The following is a 13,886-nucleotide window of genomic DNA, read 5'->3' as shown; positions in this document are numbered from 1 at the left end:
TACCACAGGCAAATCCAACAGATTTAATAACAGGAAAGATGTTTCTTGCTTTGTATGTGCCAGTTTAAAGATTTTGGTGCAGTTTGTTGTATTTAAATTAGAATGGACAAAAAACAGACTTCTCTAATTCACAGCTTTATGCTTCATCAAAGAAAGATTTGAATCATGGTTTCTGATTTCAGTTACATTTTAAGTCAGTAGAGCTCTGCCATCTTATTTTTATTTTTTTTTCTTTTATCTATTATTGAATTCTGAAGTCAGGGACAAACTATATTCTCTTTACATTTGTGTAAAACGAGTCATGTCTTTGTTAGATGACTGTTGGATTGTTACTTATTATACAATTTGACTTTTTAATTACTTGTTACCGGTCATGGTAATTCCTCACCTTTGCAGGAATAATATGACTTACTGATTCATAGTCTTTATTTTAGCATACTAGACTCCATGTCTAGAAAACTTCAAAAACTGGTATTGATGTCTTTCTTCAGAAAGATTTTACAGCAAGTGACAGAGTGGTATAATCTTTTGGAATTGGCATCCCTTTAGTGATTAGGGAGAAAAAAAATGATCAGAGATCTCATGTAACCTGGGGTGAGATAAATTAGATATTGAGCAGAAAACTTCACTCTGTTCATTTGGGATATTATGTACTTTCATTTATATGTGTGTGCCCTCATTAAAGATGCCAAAAATAGAAGTATGTGGTAGTTAACAAAGAACGTACAGAGAGGAATGGCATATCAAGAATTGGAGAAAATGCTGGTGATACTCAAGACACCATCCATTTCAGACATTTTAACTAAAAGTAAATAAATGACTCCTAGTGATTGACTGATGATTTAGCCTTTTAATTTTTACAAATATGTTAGTTATTGGAATTTTCTTCAGTGTTTTGTTAAGAGCATATTTCAACCAGTGGATTCATGCTAAAATATCTACTTCCACTATGTCTAGAAGTATTTCTATATTTTTCTTCATCTGTGTGATTAACTATGTTATATCTATGCATGATTGAATAAATGGTACCATCTGATGTTATAAATATAATTTTCTATCAAATATTCTTTTTAAAAAAAGTTATGCTCTGAAAAAAAGTCCAACATCACTTATATTTGCAGATTATGTTTCAAGAGCATTTCTAAGGCATATCTTTGTAATTTACAACAGTTTAGCCATTTCTTTTTGGATAACGTTCTTAGAAGTAAAAATCAAGTCATATAACATTAATATATGAGAAATGTTAAAGGTTGTAAAACCTATCAAAATATGCTTAGAATGTTAAAAACATTTTCAATATTTACCAGGCACTTCTTAAGAGTGTCAGAGGGTTTTGGTTATTTTTCATTTCCCTTCAAAATCTAAAATGTCCCAGTCCTGCTGCATTGTTAAATGTCAGATGGAAGTTGGAGGTCAGTGGGAGTCATTAAGATTTACTCCAGTAAGTAATGAGTTTGTTCAGCCCTAGGTGGAGGTATAGATTCCTCTGTATACTGCGAGTAGTTTCTTGTAGAACTGATCATGCTGTTTCCCTTGTTTACTCTATGACTTTGCCTGTATTTCTTCAGTTGGGCTTTAAGCTTCTTTTATTCCTCTGTGCATGTGCGTGTCGCAGTGTGACCTCTTCTACCTCCTAGATACAGGGTGAGGTGGATGAAATCTAATGTGCATTATAGTGCCCACTCTTCCAATTCATTCTGTACTAATCTGGAGGATCTGGGTTGACATTTTTATTATATTTGTATATTGTCCACACAGTTTCTCAAACTTTGTAGGGAAAGAAAACCCTTTAAGCTGACATGTGCCTACATGAAACCTAAATGTTTGTCTCCTATGAGTAATCCATCTGTGGAAACTGCATATAATTCTAGTTTCAGATTTTCCCCTTGGATTCAATTTGTTTTGAGTGTCACGTCAGTCGTGTGCGGCTTATCTTTCAGCATGCTGCCTTTTCTTTCTAGTATTTAATTGGACCACAGGAAGCTTCAGAAAGCAGTTAGGTAGGAGCCTGGTAACTGTCATATGTGCTATGTATTTCTGTGATGACATTTTTATGTATCACAGGTGCACAATGAGAGAATGTAGTCCTATGTCACTTGTTGAGGCTGATAATTTTCTGAGTCCTTTCCCCTTTACATTGTCAAATTGAGAATACTCAGGCTGGTACAGGATATTTTTAAGGAACAGAATTATTACTTGCACTGCAAATAACATTGCAATTTTGGTAATGCTATTTAATTCAGTGAAGCAATCTGCAAAGCAAGGGTATGAACAATAATACCTAAACATACCACCTGGGAGGTACAATGTATTCTCTGGAGCACAGGCCATAAGAAATAAGGTGGGCAGAATTTTGTCCCGCCCAACTGTAGTTCCTTGGTTTCAGAGATGGCTGAGCCTTCTGCCACTTGTATTGGCTTCAGGGGGAGCCAACATGCTCATCTCTTACTTGGGCAGTGTATATGTTCACAGGAACCTTGTAACAAAGCTTATTGTTTGATGCATATGCAGCTTTGTTTCTTTTGGAGCGATAAGAAATGTGTGATAAAGCAAGCCGCTATGGATGCACAATCTGGTTGATATTTTAAAAATGCCTTGACAGAATAGCATTTTTTACTCTATATAGATGGGTGCATTTTTGGAGAGTAATATTCAAATGATGGTGTAATCACATTAAGTTATATAATAAATCTGTTTCTTCTGTTGTTTTTTTTTTGGCTTGTTTTGTTTTTTGTTTTGTTTTGTTTTTAATACACCCAGGGTAGAGGAAGGGCAGTGAATTTAAGAAAAAAAAGGAGTTCATAACACGCAGTATGAGTAGAAACTTTTTGGGACTGAACCCATCTTTTGGTTTTGTGCACACAGCACCTAGCACAGCCCATTGGGATCCACGAGAAGACTCTTCAAAATTACTATGATGGGGCCGTTGGACACGCTGTTCAGTGTTCAACATACCTATATAGTATAGTTTGTAAAGAATTGAAAATAAACAAATGGTCTAAGCAGTGGTGGGCATTGGGTTGCCATTTCTGCATTTGAAATTACACTCCAAATGAGTAAGTGTGTCGCCAGACGTTTGGGAGCACCAGAACCATTCTTCCAGTGCCCACAGCCTAGCAGATCTGCTGAAAAAACATCTGCTGTGAACTGCTGGAGAATTCTGTGCAAGCTCTGTGATGCACTTCCAACAGATGCCGGAATACCGGGAATGAGAAATGTATAAAAGACAGGTGAAAACTGTATAATCTGTTCCTTTTGAAGAAACCCTTTATATTCTTATGTGCTCAATAAGCTGCTTTATTGAAAGGCTGGGACAGTGATGAATAGTTTTTCATTCTTCTGGTCTTTACAGAGATTTCTTGAGTATTAATATAAAAGGCTGTTTTTAGGAAAGGGGAAGATAGCAACTGCTTCTAGGGAAACAGATTGCCAGTTGACTCTGCAATAAAAATAATACTAAGTTTTTAGTACATGAACCAATAAGCAGAACTGGAGAGGTTCAAGTGCTGTGAGCCGGGAACTATGCAGCTGGAATGAAGGAGGAGACTGCAATAACAATTATGCAGGTGATAAACAAAAATCATGTATTGTATGTTTAATGATGCTCCAGAAGTACATAAAAGGAAAATTTGAAGTATAAAACCATTACCCTAGGAATTTTAATTGAGCAGATGGACATAGTGCTTACTGAGGGATTCCTGAGCTGCCAAGATACAAGGCATGCCTACCTGCTTTCTCTTCTTTTGTTTTAAATGTGGTGTGGTTTATAAAGATACAGCTCTCCCTAGTACCGGTATTGGGCTAGGTGCAGGGCTTCAGTGGCACACTGATCTCTGTGTCTGTCACAATGTCTGTACATCTTGCTGTCAGGCGCATTGAAAGCGATGTTCAGATGCCTGTATTCCTTCCAGATCTCTGTGCCTAGTGTTTACAGCTCACTGATTCTCAGTACTACCCCATCAGTGCCTCACTTAGACCCTCGTAATCATGTGTGAGAAGCACACAGCTCTTTTCACTGAGTAGCCACAGTTTTGTGTAGCTCTCACAACATGTGAGTGTGGCCCCGAAAGAGCACTGTGGTGAATTTCTCAAGAAATTTTGATTGATGCTAATGGATAACATACATGTGGTAGCTCTGCTAAGATCAGGGCTAGGTTAGACAGCTATTATTCTTGTGCTGTCAGTTTATGCCCGTGTAACTGAACCCTTTGGGTGATGAATGGTTTGAGCCTGCAGCTTTCTGGAGATCACCTAGGATAAGAAGTGCTCTGCACATGCAAAATGCAGTCTATTAAATCACTGTTCTTGATTGTGCTTGAGAGGTGTTCAGTCCCAGGTAGATGCTTGAGAGGGAACTTAGAGCAGCTGTCTGGCCCAAGCTACTGCAGAAACCACGCTTCTCCCCATAGTCAGAGTAATGCCATAACAAGTACTGGGTTCGGTGCTTGAATTTAACACTGGTGGGTGCATTGGTTGTCTGAAGGAATAACACGTTGATGTTTCAGAGTCAACAAAAAGGTTATTCCTTTCTGCTACCACTCCCCTGCAATGTGCTAAGCCAGCTGATGTTAGTTCAGTGAGAGGGAAAAAAATCCTTTGCAGATCTGGACTAAAATTGAATCTTCTGTAGGGGACACGCTAATTAGCTCACCTAGCTGTTCATAAGAACATGTGTTCAGAGAATGTAGATGACTTTACTTGTGCCATCCTTTTCAAAATCCATCTGCAGTATTTTTACATTTTAATCATTATATTTAGACTCATTTCCTGTTTTGCTTATAAAATCTCAATGATTGAAACCACAGATTCCAACAACCTATCAAAATGACCATAAAAATGACAAACTTCCTAAGGAATAAGTAGCAAAAATAACGTCTCTTCAACCCTAGAGCGGGCTCATTTGATATGGTGACCTTTTCTAAAGGTTTTTTTTTTCTTTCATATGAAATGTACTTTTTTATTTGTTTCCAAGGGAGAGAGGTGACAAGGGAAAAATAATGCATTATTTTATTTTTCTATAATTAATTTGTATCTATATGAAACAAAACAAAATGTAAGGTGCCTTAGTCCTTCGTTTTATGTTTCAGATTGATAATCTAATTTTACTTCAAATGCATTTTTTAATTTGGTTCCTCTCATTAGCTTTTAAAGGAGATACTGAGCTCTCTGGGAAAGGGTCTTATTTCTGAGACTAGCAGTCACATGCGTTCAAATATTCTCCTTCTGCATTATTCAAAACACCTACAGCTGAGTGCGTAACTCAGGCAACCTGGCTTGAGATTGAGTAATGTAGTCACTGCCTTGACATTCGGAAAGATGTCTGTACCCAGCAAATGCTATTTTTATGTGTGTTGTCTTGTTGCTTGAGGGATCAGGGGAAATTAGCCTGCATACAGTATTTTGTTCCTGAAAGTATACAATTTGGATGTGTATTTATGTTTCCCTTGGTTGTTTCTTTTCTTTTCCCTCTGCCTTTGTTAGTTATCTCAATACATTTTTAAAGCCTTTGATTAATTGCTGTTGAAGTGCATTTAATCTGAAGCAAAACTTTCTGCTATTTAAGTCTCTTGTCAGGAAACCAAGTATTAGAGTTGTTTGGTTTCTTATTTCCGAGGCTGTTTAATGACAGCATAAATACTCAGCCTGACTCTAAATACGTAATTAAAGCCGACTCTTGGCCAGATGTGCCCCTTTGTTGCCTGGTGCAGAGCAGTGGGAAGAGCAGGAAGCAGCGATCCCAGTGCACGCTGTCCCAACGCATGCTGCCCTCGGGTTTTGGCACATCATGCGAGTGATCCCTGTGTTACTGAGTGTCCGCAAGAATATAAGCTTACAGCCGGCGTGAGCGGTGGAGTGAGCTGCTGCTCCGCTGTCCCTGAGTGCTCCTTCCCTCTCTTCTCCTTAACAGTTTAGAAAATCCTTTTGTGTTGCTCCTTGTAGGAGGTGGACTGAGGAGTTCAGCGTTTCCCCTGGGCAAGACAGTGGATTTCAGGAAGAGGTTGTCTTCAGGATTGGTGCAGGCCTTGGAGATGAGTCAGGTGTGTAGACGTGATGCAGTTTACTGCTTTAATTTTACCTTTTGTGCCACACCTTCTGTCCTCAGAGGGAATAAAACTTACAGGGAACACAGCTAATGCCATGAGAGGAGGAAATCAGGGAACAAATAGAGGGAGGTGCTGAGTAAGAACCTGCAGTGGCTAGGGGTTTGCTTCCAAATTCTCTCGTCCTTGGACGTTTCACAGGGATCCTGGCTTGTGTGAGCGACAGCTTTGGTGGGAGGACTCAGGAGAAACTCTGGGTGGATTTTACATTGTGGTGAATGTCGGAGTGACCTCCTGAGCCTGGGAGTTAGCAAGGAACTGAGGCTGGGCTTGGAGTTAATGCCCTTATTTATTCCACGTGAACTGCTGGCAGTGCTTTCAAAATGTAAATGGCTGCTGAGGCTGGAAAGTAAAGGAGAATTAGACCATGAAGCATGGGAGGAAAATAGGAAAACATTTTCTCTGGCTCCAGGATTATTCATGGGAGGGTACCAGCCTTATTTTTATTCTCAAATTTGTAATGGCTTCTTACTTAGTCTGGAAAACACTTAAAACTTCATCATGGATCAAGTGACAATAGGGGTGTCTCTCTCCCAGGTCCTGGAGACAAGTAAATTAGCTAAAAATCAGGTGGAAACAAGAAATTCTGGCCCTGATGACACTGCAGAACCACATGGGAGAGTTCATTCCAAAGGCAAATAAAAATAATCCCATGCCAAGTAACCCTGTAATTCATGATTTCGGGGGACCTGTTAATGATTTCTGACTGTGCAGGTCAGCTGCACCTACACACCCCTGACAACTTGAGGCAAACCACCACCACAACCTTTGGAAACAACCCCATCGCTGTGTCTCCGGTAGGACTCCAGAACCCTTTTTCTGCCGCACACGGATGAGGCAGGGTGTCACGTTCGGCCGTGGAGGGGGTGCTCTTTTTCTAGCTGTCACCGTGAGGGTTTTTCTGCTTCAGCAGCCGTGAAATCCGCATCTGGGGCTGGGCTGGGATGGGCTGGGCTGGGCTGGGCTGGGCTGCGCTGCGCTGCCCTGCCCTGCCCTTCCCTTCCCTTCCCTTCCCTTCCAAGCTCGCCCACCGCCTCCGAGCTGGAGCCGCAGCCCCGGATCCCTTGTGCGGCTGCGGGGAGCGGGCGGGGAGGGGCTGCGCAGCCCCGCAGCCTGCGCGGGAAGCCTGTCAGCGCCGGGTCAAGCGCGGAGGCTTCCCTTTGGCTGTCTGCACCCTCTGCAGGAAGGCGCAGCGGGGTGGGGACGAGAGGAAGGAGCGGAGCCTCCCGCGGGGTGGGCAGCGCAGCTCCGCCGCCGGCCCATGCCTCGGCGTGTGCAGTGAGCGCGGCGCGGCGGGCAGAGAGCCGCGGGCGGCCGGGCCATGTCGGAGACGGAGAGCGGTGCTGCAGGTAAGGGGGAGCGGCGGTGCTGCGCGGCCCAGCGCGGCCCCGCTCCGCCGGGCCCCCGCCGCAATGCAGGAGCGCTGCCGGCGGCGGGCGCGGCACAGCCCGGGCGCTCCTCCGGCACGGCCCGGCCCGGCCCGGCCCGACGGAGCGGCCCCGGCTTATCGGGGGAAATGATCTGGAGCCGGAGCCCCGTCCGGAGGAGGGGAAGGCGGGGAGGCGGCAGACAATGTCCCGGCGGCTGTGGCGGCCCCGCCGCCCCGGCGGTGTCCGCGGAGGCAGGGCGGCCGCGGCGCGGCGTGGGGCAGGGCCGCCAGCCCCCTCGCGTCCCCGGCGGGGTGCGGGCGCGGCGCGGGGGGTGTCCCCGCGGGCAGCGGCGGGGGGGGGCGGCTCGCTGCGGAGCTCAGCCCCGCGGAGCCCCCCGCCCGCTGCAGAGCCGCCGCGGCTCATGACGTGCCGTCCCCGGGGGAGCCGATGCAGCAGAGCGGGAGGGGACCCAGGTGAAAAACAATGCGGCGGCATGGCCGGGCCGGGGCGGGCGTCGTGCCCGGGCGCCGGGGCTGTGCGGCGGGCGCGGCATCCCTCCCGGCGGGGATCCTTTGTGGCTCCGTCCTCCCCGCGAGTTGGGGTCTCCCCTTCCCAGCAACGGCCCGGGAGAGAAGGGGGAGGGCTTGGGCTGGAAATCGGGGGCTGATGGTGGAATAAAGGAAGGCACTCTGTGCAGCGAGTAGCCTGATGCGCTGAAAGAGAAAGACCTGGCAGCTCGGTGGGAGACACAGCGCTGCCTGGGACGAGAGCCTCAGCGTCCTGGCGCAGCCTCGGGGACCAGAGAGCTCCCAGCGAGGCGTAGCGAGGGGGTAAAACTCGAGTGGTCCTGTTTTACCCCGTTCACGGGTCCGCTGGTCCCTGGCTTGCGAACTTGACATTTGAGCTGAGACGATCTGAATCTTGTTTTGCCTGAAACAAGGGTTCTGTGGTTTTAATCCATTTGTGATTACACTGCGCCTGATAAAAATAACACAGCCTTTGCAGGACAGGGGTGGTCTCTCCTTGTGTGGGAAGGAAACTGGGGGAGGGAAGAGGGTTCCTAGGATACAAATGATATGGGTGAATAACCCTAAGGGAAATGCAGGCTCAGCCAGATTTCATTTGATCTCTCCATCCCTTCTTCCTCACTGTATGCTGCAAAGACTTGTGGAAACTGCAGTGTTGAGCCTAAGGTGCTGGCAGTAATGTATGGGGAAATTTAAGGGGTTGAGTTTATAGAGATCATAATGGGATTTGGGGAATATTTTGAATAAAATTGCTTAATTGCAGTGCAAGTGGAGTATGAGAGTCATAAAGTATCCATTTAAAAAAACTCAGAAAACAATACTTAGAAACTAGTTGAATCTTCAAGATGACCTGCTCTACTGGATTCCCCCCCCCGCAATCTCAATGTTCTCTCAGTGCTTCCTAAATGAGGTCTCTAATGTCTGTTTGGTTTAAAGTAACCTGTAACAATTTTCTAGCATGTGGCTGACAAAGGGAAGAACAGACTGACAGGTTTATTTGTCTGCTAGATGACAGGGTATCATGTGTTTAGTTTTCTGCAAAGTTGCAAGGTTAGTGCGATGCAACGCTGAAATTAACTAACTTGTGACATAGGGAGAATCTATGCAGGAGGGATTTTGTTAGAAGGCAGGAGACCGTGTAGTAAAGCTATGATTTGTTATGCCAGAAATCTTTATGTTCTTTCCACACACTGGAATGCTGAAGCTGCCAGAGAAAATAAGGTTTCAGGGATAAAATGTGATTTAGTGAGTGTTGTTGTATTGACAGTGTTGAAGCTGCAGTTGCGTGTTGCAGCATAGTACAATGTGTAAAAGAAATGTCTGTATGTAAAATAGCCAAGTGTTGTATGCAGTGCCTGCCAGTCATTTTTGTAGCTTCGGTTAGCGCAGCATTGCGGTATCTGCAGCTTGGTTAGTATGAGCCTGGATGAAATGGGTTCATACCCAGGAGCTGTTGCATATAGAACTTCTAATTACATTGACTCTTGGCATTTTTAAAGCCATTGGCTCATAATTGGGTGACGCTGATTCAGCCGACAAGTTTTCCTTTATGTTAGTGTCACCCTATAAGCTTTCAATATGAATATTTTGTTCGTTCCCACTGGGGCAGCAGTTGGTGCTCAACAGAGCTGCCCTGCTCTGTACCTGCAAAGTTTCCCCAAAGCTGCAGTCAGCTGTAGTGAGGCCCCAAGAGGTCTATTCTGTCCAGAGGCTGATGTAGTTGATGTACGTGTGGTGTAAAGGGGGCTTTGTCCTAGTCTGGAGGGTGTGACCAGGATGTCTCTCAAACACGAATGCACCAGGAGCCAGAACAGGCTGCTGCAGCCTCGGATGTCGGCTGAAGTTAGAGCAGCCTTTGGGAGGCCAGTTCTCTGCAGGGAGACCAGAATGCTGCCTCAGCTACAGCAGACCTAATCCCTGCAAGTAAATGTCAAGATTTAGGATCTATTTCGCCTTCTGACCATGTCACTGGTGGCTGGGGTTATATGCGAGTTGACTGATGTCTCATCTTGTGCTCTTTTCTGCCAAATGCTTTTTGTTTCATTGAGTTGATGTGGGCTGCTGTGGCCAACTTCTCCCACTTTCATGGCAATGCTGTTGAAATATTTGAGTCCCCTTCTGGATGCCATATCTGCTGTTGCAATTAAGTCTGGATTTTTTTTCTTTTTTTTTTTTTTCTTTTAAAGCTATAGGTCTGGTCAAATATTTTAAAATTTCCAGCTCCTTATTCTTCTAAGCTGTTCTGGGTGCTTAGTTCCCTTTTTACTGTCCTCTACTATGATTTCTCTTATTCTACCTACAATTGCACCAAACAAACATCCCTTTCTTAAAAAAAAAATCTTTAAAAAAAGATTTTATTTTAAAGCAATAGCATCCAAAGGATCCCATCACCTCCATTTTCTATAGCTGAATTGGTTCTGCCTTTTGACAATGTGTCAGATGGGATTTCACAAGTGCTTGACTTCAAAGAGCACACCATTTATGGTTTTAGAAACTTCTCCCTGTGGCTGTTTTAGTCTGTAGGTATTGTGAAGAAGCAGCTTGGCTTTTGGGGTATTTAAAAAGCTGCGCTGGCTCTCAGTAAACGATAAGGGAAAATGTGAAAGGAATAAACCCCAATGATTCAAATGATGCTACTTCCAAGTAGGGAGAACAAGAACAGTCATGACCTTAATTAGGTATGAGGCAACATGACCTTTTGGGGAGTTTGGATATATTCCTTTTATTTATTTTTTGAAGTAAAGTAGATGTTGACATTTTCCATGTGCAGCTTAGTGAAATCTTTAGAGTATTTTGTCTATCCATAAATGACCTCAGTTGCTTATTTATTCAGCTTCTATACGGCACTTGTCAGTTTTCTATTAAACAGCCTTGCTAGTTGAAAACAGAAATGGGTGAAACTCCAGGTAGCATCACTATCGCGCACGCTTGTTCAGCTGTATTTCACCAATGATGAAGGAGGGAGAGACCAGGAGGACTTGGAATCTATTTCAGGAAGGAATGAGCACTGAAGTCCATCGGTTGTGATTGGTACGCTCGCAGATGTTTTACTGGAGTGTGCAGCTGTTTGGTGACGTAAGGTCACAGATGTTGGTGTTGTGCTGAGGGGATGCTTCTGCCAAGTGTGAACTTCAGTGATCTGAAATGCCTGTAACATACCTGCAGACTCCACCTTCTTCACTGTGACAACTGTTCTTGCTCCTGGGTCCTTAAGTTGACACTACCTCCTCTCAGTGACCAGGCACATTTTTGGTCTTAAAAAGAACATTCCACAGCTCTCATTACTCAAAATATGTCAGCCATGGCCTGTGTGCTGTGCTGTTAAGAAACATAGTGCTGTGCTTTTAAAATAAATAAATAAGAGTTTTAAATTTTGCCCTAACTGCTGCTAAAGGAGTGACTTTGCAGTGCTTTAAAATTAGGATGGCAGTGGTGAACTGTGTAAGTAATGGGTATTAAAACAGGAAATTCCTTCAAAGTCTGTCTCGGAGGGATTTGAGAAAGGTTTTCATGTAAACGAAAAGGAAAATTCAGTCAGTTCTAATAAGGTAAGCAAATAAATAAACTAAATTACTCGGAATATGGAGGCCAGCACTCAGGCTAGAAAGCCTTTGTTCTTTACTGAGGACTTGACTAAAAGTCCTTACTCAGGACTGCATCAGGGTGTGTCAAGGACATCAGAGAGCAGCTTTAGGAACTGCACTGACGTGCCCCGTCATCAGCATGCTGCTGTGATCTGGTTGTCTGCGAGAGTCATTTGGTGATCGCTGGCCCAAATCAGTAGCTCTGTCGTGATTGATTTGCAGGGCTCTGGGCACACGAATCAGTTCTAAAGGCATCTTAATTTACAAGAACAGGATACCTGGAGAGGGTTTTTCTTATAGCTGTTTTTTCTTCTGTCAGTAATTCCTCAGTGCCTGAGTCAACACTCTCAGGCTGTGCTCTGCAGATGCAGTTTCCGAGGAATATTGAGAAATATTTCTAGTAATTCTTATCATTTGGAGTCTGGAAAGAAGTGCCTATGCGAATGGATTTTCACAGTAGCAATTTCATGTCATCTGGGGGAGTTTATTCACTTATGCTTTCTGAAGAAAAACTCTATTGCAGGAGCCTACCCAACCTGCACTGGTTTCCTTGGGGAAGGAGGCAGAGATAAATTATTCTCCTTATGCTACTTCTTTCTCCCACAGGGAGTAGTCTGGGAACACGGCTTCGATTTGTCCATTTCTGGATACATCGGATGTTCTTAGTGCTGTTCAGGACCACTCTCTAGGGTTGAAGCTGTGTCTCTCGAAGGGTTTTGCAGTCCCAAGCGCTCCATGTCCACCTGTCCCACCCAGCCTTTCCTCGTGAGGCTCTGTGCGTTTGTATTCACCCTTGCTTTTTTCCTCTTCCCTGTGAGGTCTGAAGAGTGAGTATTTGGGTGTCTCTCTCCTCATTACAGCAATTGGGCTGTTTTTCTCTATTAAGAGACAATAACATCATTAAAATCACAGTTTCTGTAGTACATCCTTGCCACCTCCTAGTCAGTGCTTGGGAAATGTATCCCTGTGACAATCTGGTCTTGTGGATTTCATCATGGTTTGAGGACTCAATGCTTTCTCCACACTTAAAGATCAAAATACCTGTGGTTATACTAGGCTGGCTGGAAACTAGCCCCATTCCCTGGTGCCAAACAGATCCAACAAATTTAACATCTCTTTCTCAAGTTTCCATGGATACCTTAGTAGAGCACACGCTGTAATCAGAGTGGCAAGGCATGCCATTTACAAAAGCTTTCCGTATTGTCGTTATGGAACTGCTGCATTCAAAAATCAACCTTTTGTAGTAGCTCTCTTACTTACTCAGCTATGCTGCTGTTATGATTTTAGCCATAGGAACTCCTTTGCAGGCTGTACCATCTGCCTGTCACCGGGGCACTGTAACTTCTCAGTTGGTTATCTGGCTGGTCAGTGTTGGTCTCTGTGTGATTGTATGCATAGTCATGGTATTTAAATGTAAGCTGGATGGGTGCTAGTATAAAAACCTCTGGAAATGGATTTTGGTCAGTGACTGGGTGATTTTATTATCCACTCTTCAAATCCTAAATATCTACTTTCTTCTCTCCATAGCTTCTCTCCTCATAAGGTATTTCCCTTTAAGCCTGATAGCTGATCTGTTTTCTAGATCATAAAATAAAAAGAAAAAAGAAACACAAAGTTATTTTTTGATTTAGCTGTGAAGTGTCACTCAGAAGCAAAATCAGTAGCCATAGACTATGGACTCACAGAGACTGCTACTGAATTGTCAAATTTGACACCATTTTTTTCAGTTTTGTAGCAAGTAATATTCTTTTATTTCCCATTTTTGAGCAAAACCGAATTTAATAGCCTTGAAGAATATAAAGAGATTTATGTGTAGCATCACTCATACTGACTACTATGAGAAGCAATAGTTATTCTAGTTTGGCTATTCTTTTTATCCAGTCTCCCTCTTTCTTCTTTTTTTTTTGGGGGGGGGGAGAGATTTGTTTTCTCCATTTGTCAAAACTCAAATGTTTGAGTCATATTCGGGATTCCTGAAGATTGTCAAAATGAAGAAGACAAACATTTTCAAGTATTCTTCCCAATTCCTGTTTCAAGAAAAAGGAGTCACTGCATTCATCCAGCTTGATGCGTTGCAAGATACTTTGAGAATCTAGCAATGCTTGATAGTTAAATTAGCTTATTGCCTTCTAAGTAAACAAGTACACCCAAATTGTTCTTGTCATGTGTGCTGGACACGTGATCTGGAAAAGCTGAACAGTAATTTTTTTTCACTCTTTGGATAACATTCCTTTGAATATCTTGATCTAGAAAGGTAAATTTAGGATTGCGTTGTTTTCAGGATACAATTGCATTTTGAGATGG

General features: G+C 43.6%; 1 protein-coding gene across 2 annotated transcripts in view; it reads left to right on the top strand.

Moving 5' to 3' along the window:
• The first annotated feature begins 7,217 nt into the window (after positions 1-7,217).
• The window catches only part of HSPA12A (heat shock protein family A (Hsp70) member 12A), a 57,718-nt gene continuing 51,049 nt past the window's right edge, over positions 7,218-13,886 (top strand). Inside the window, exon 1 of one of the 2 annotated variants that reach the window (XM_068399658.1) lies at positions 7,218-7,450. In XM_068399658.1, the coding sequence (XP_068255759.1) occupies positions 7,423-7,450 (28 nt within the window). In that variant the 5' untranslated portion in view covers positions 7,218-7,422. Of the gene's footprint in view, positions 7,451-7,865; positions 7,945-13,886 lie in introns of those variants that run through there. The other variant, XM_068399657.1, reaches the window with a different exon arrangement.

The sequence above is a fragment of the Nyctibius grandis genome, chromosome 4, assembly GCF_013368605.1.
Source record: "Nyctibius grandis isolate bNycGra1 chromosome 4, bNycGra1.pri, whole genome shotgun sequence".
NCBI classification, from domain to species: domain Eukaryota; kingdom Metazoa; phylum Chordata; class Aves; order Nyctibiiformes; family Nyctibiidae; genus Nyctibius; species Nyctibius grandis.
Note: the sequence above shows the minus strand (reverse complement) of the source record. Positions and strands in the feature narration are given on the sequence as shown.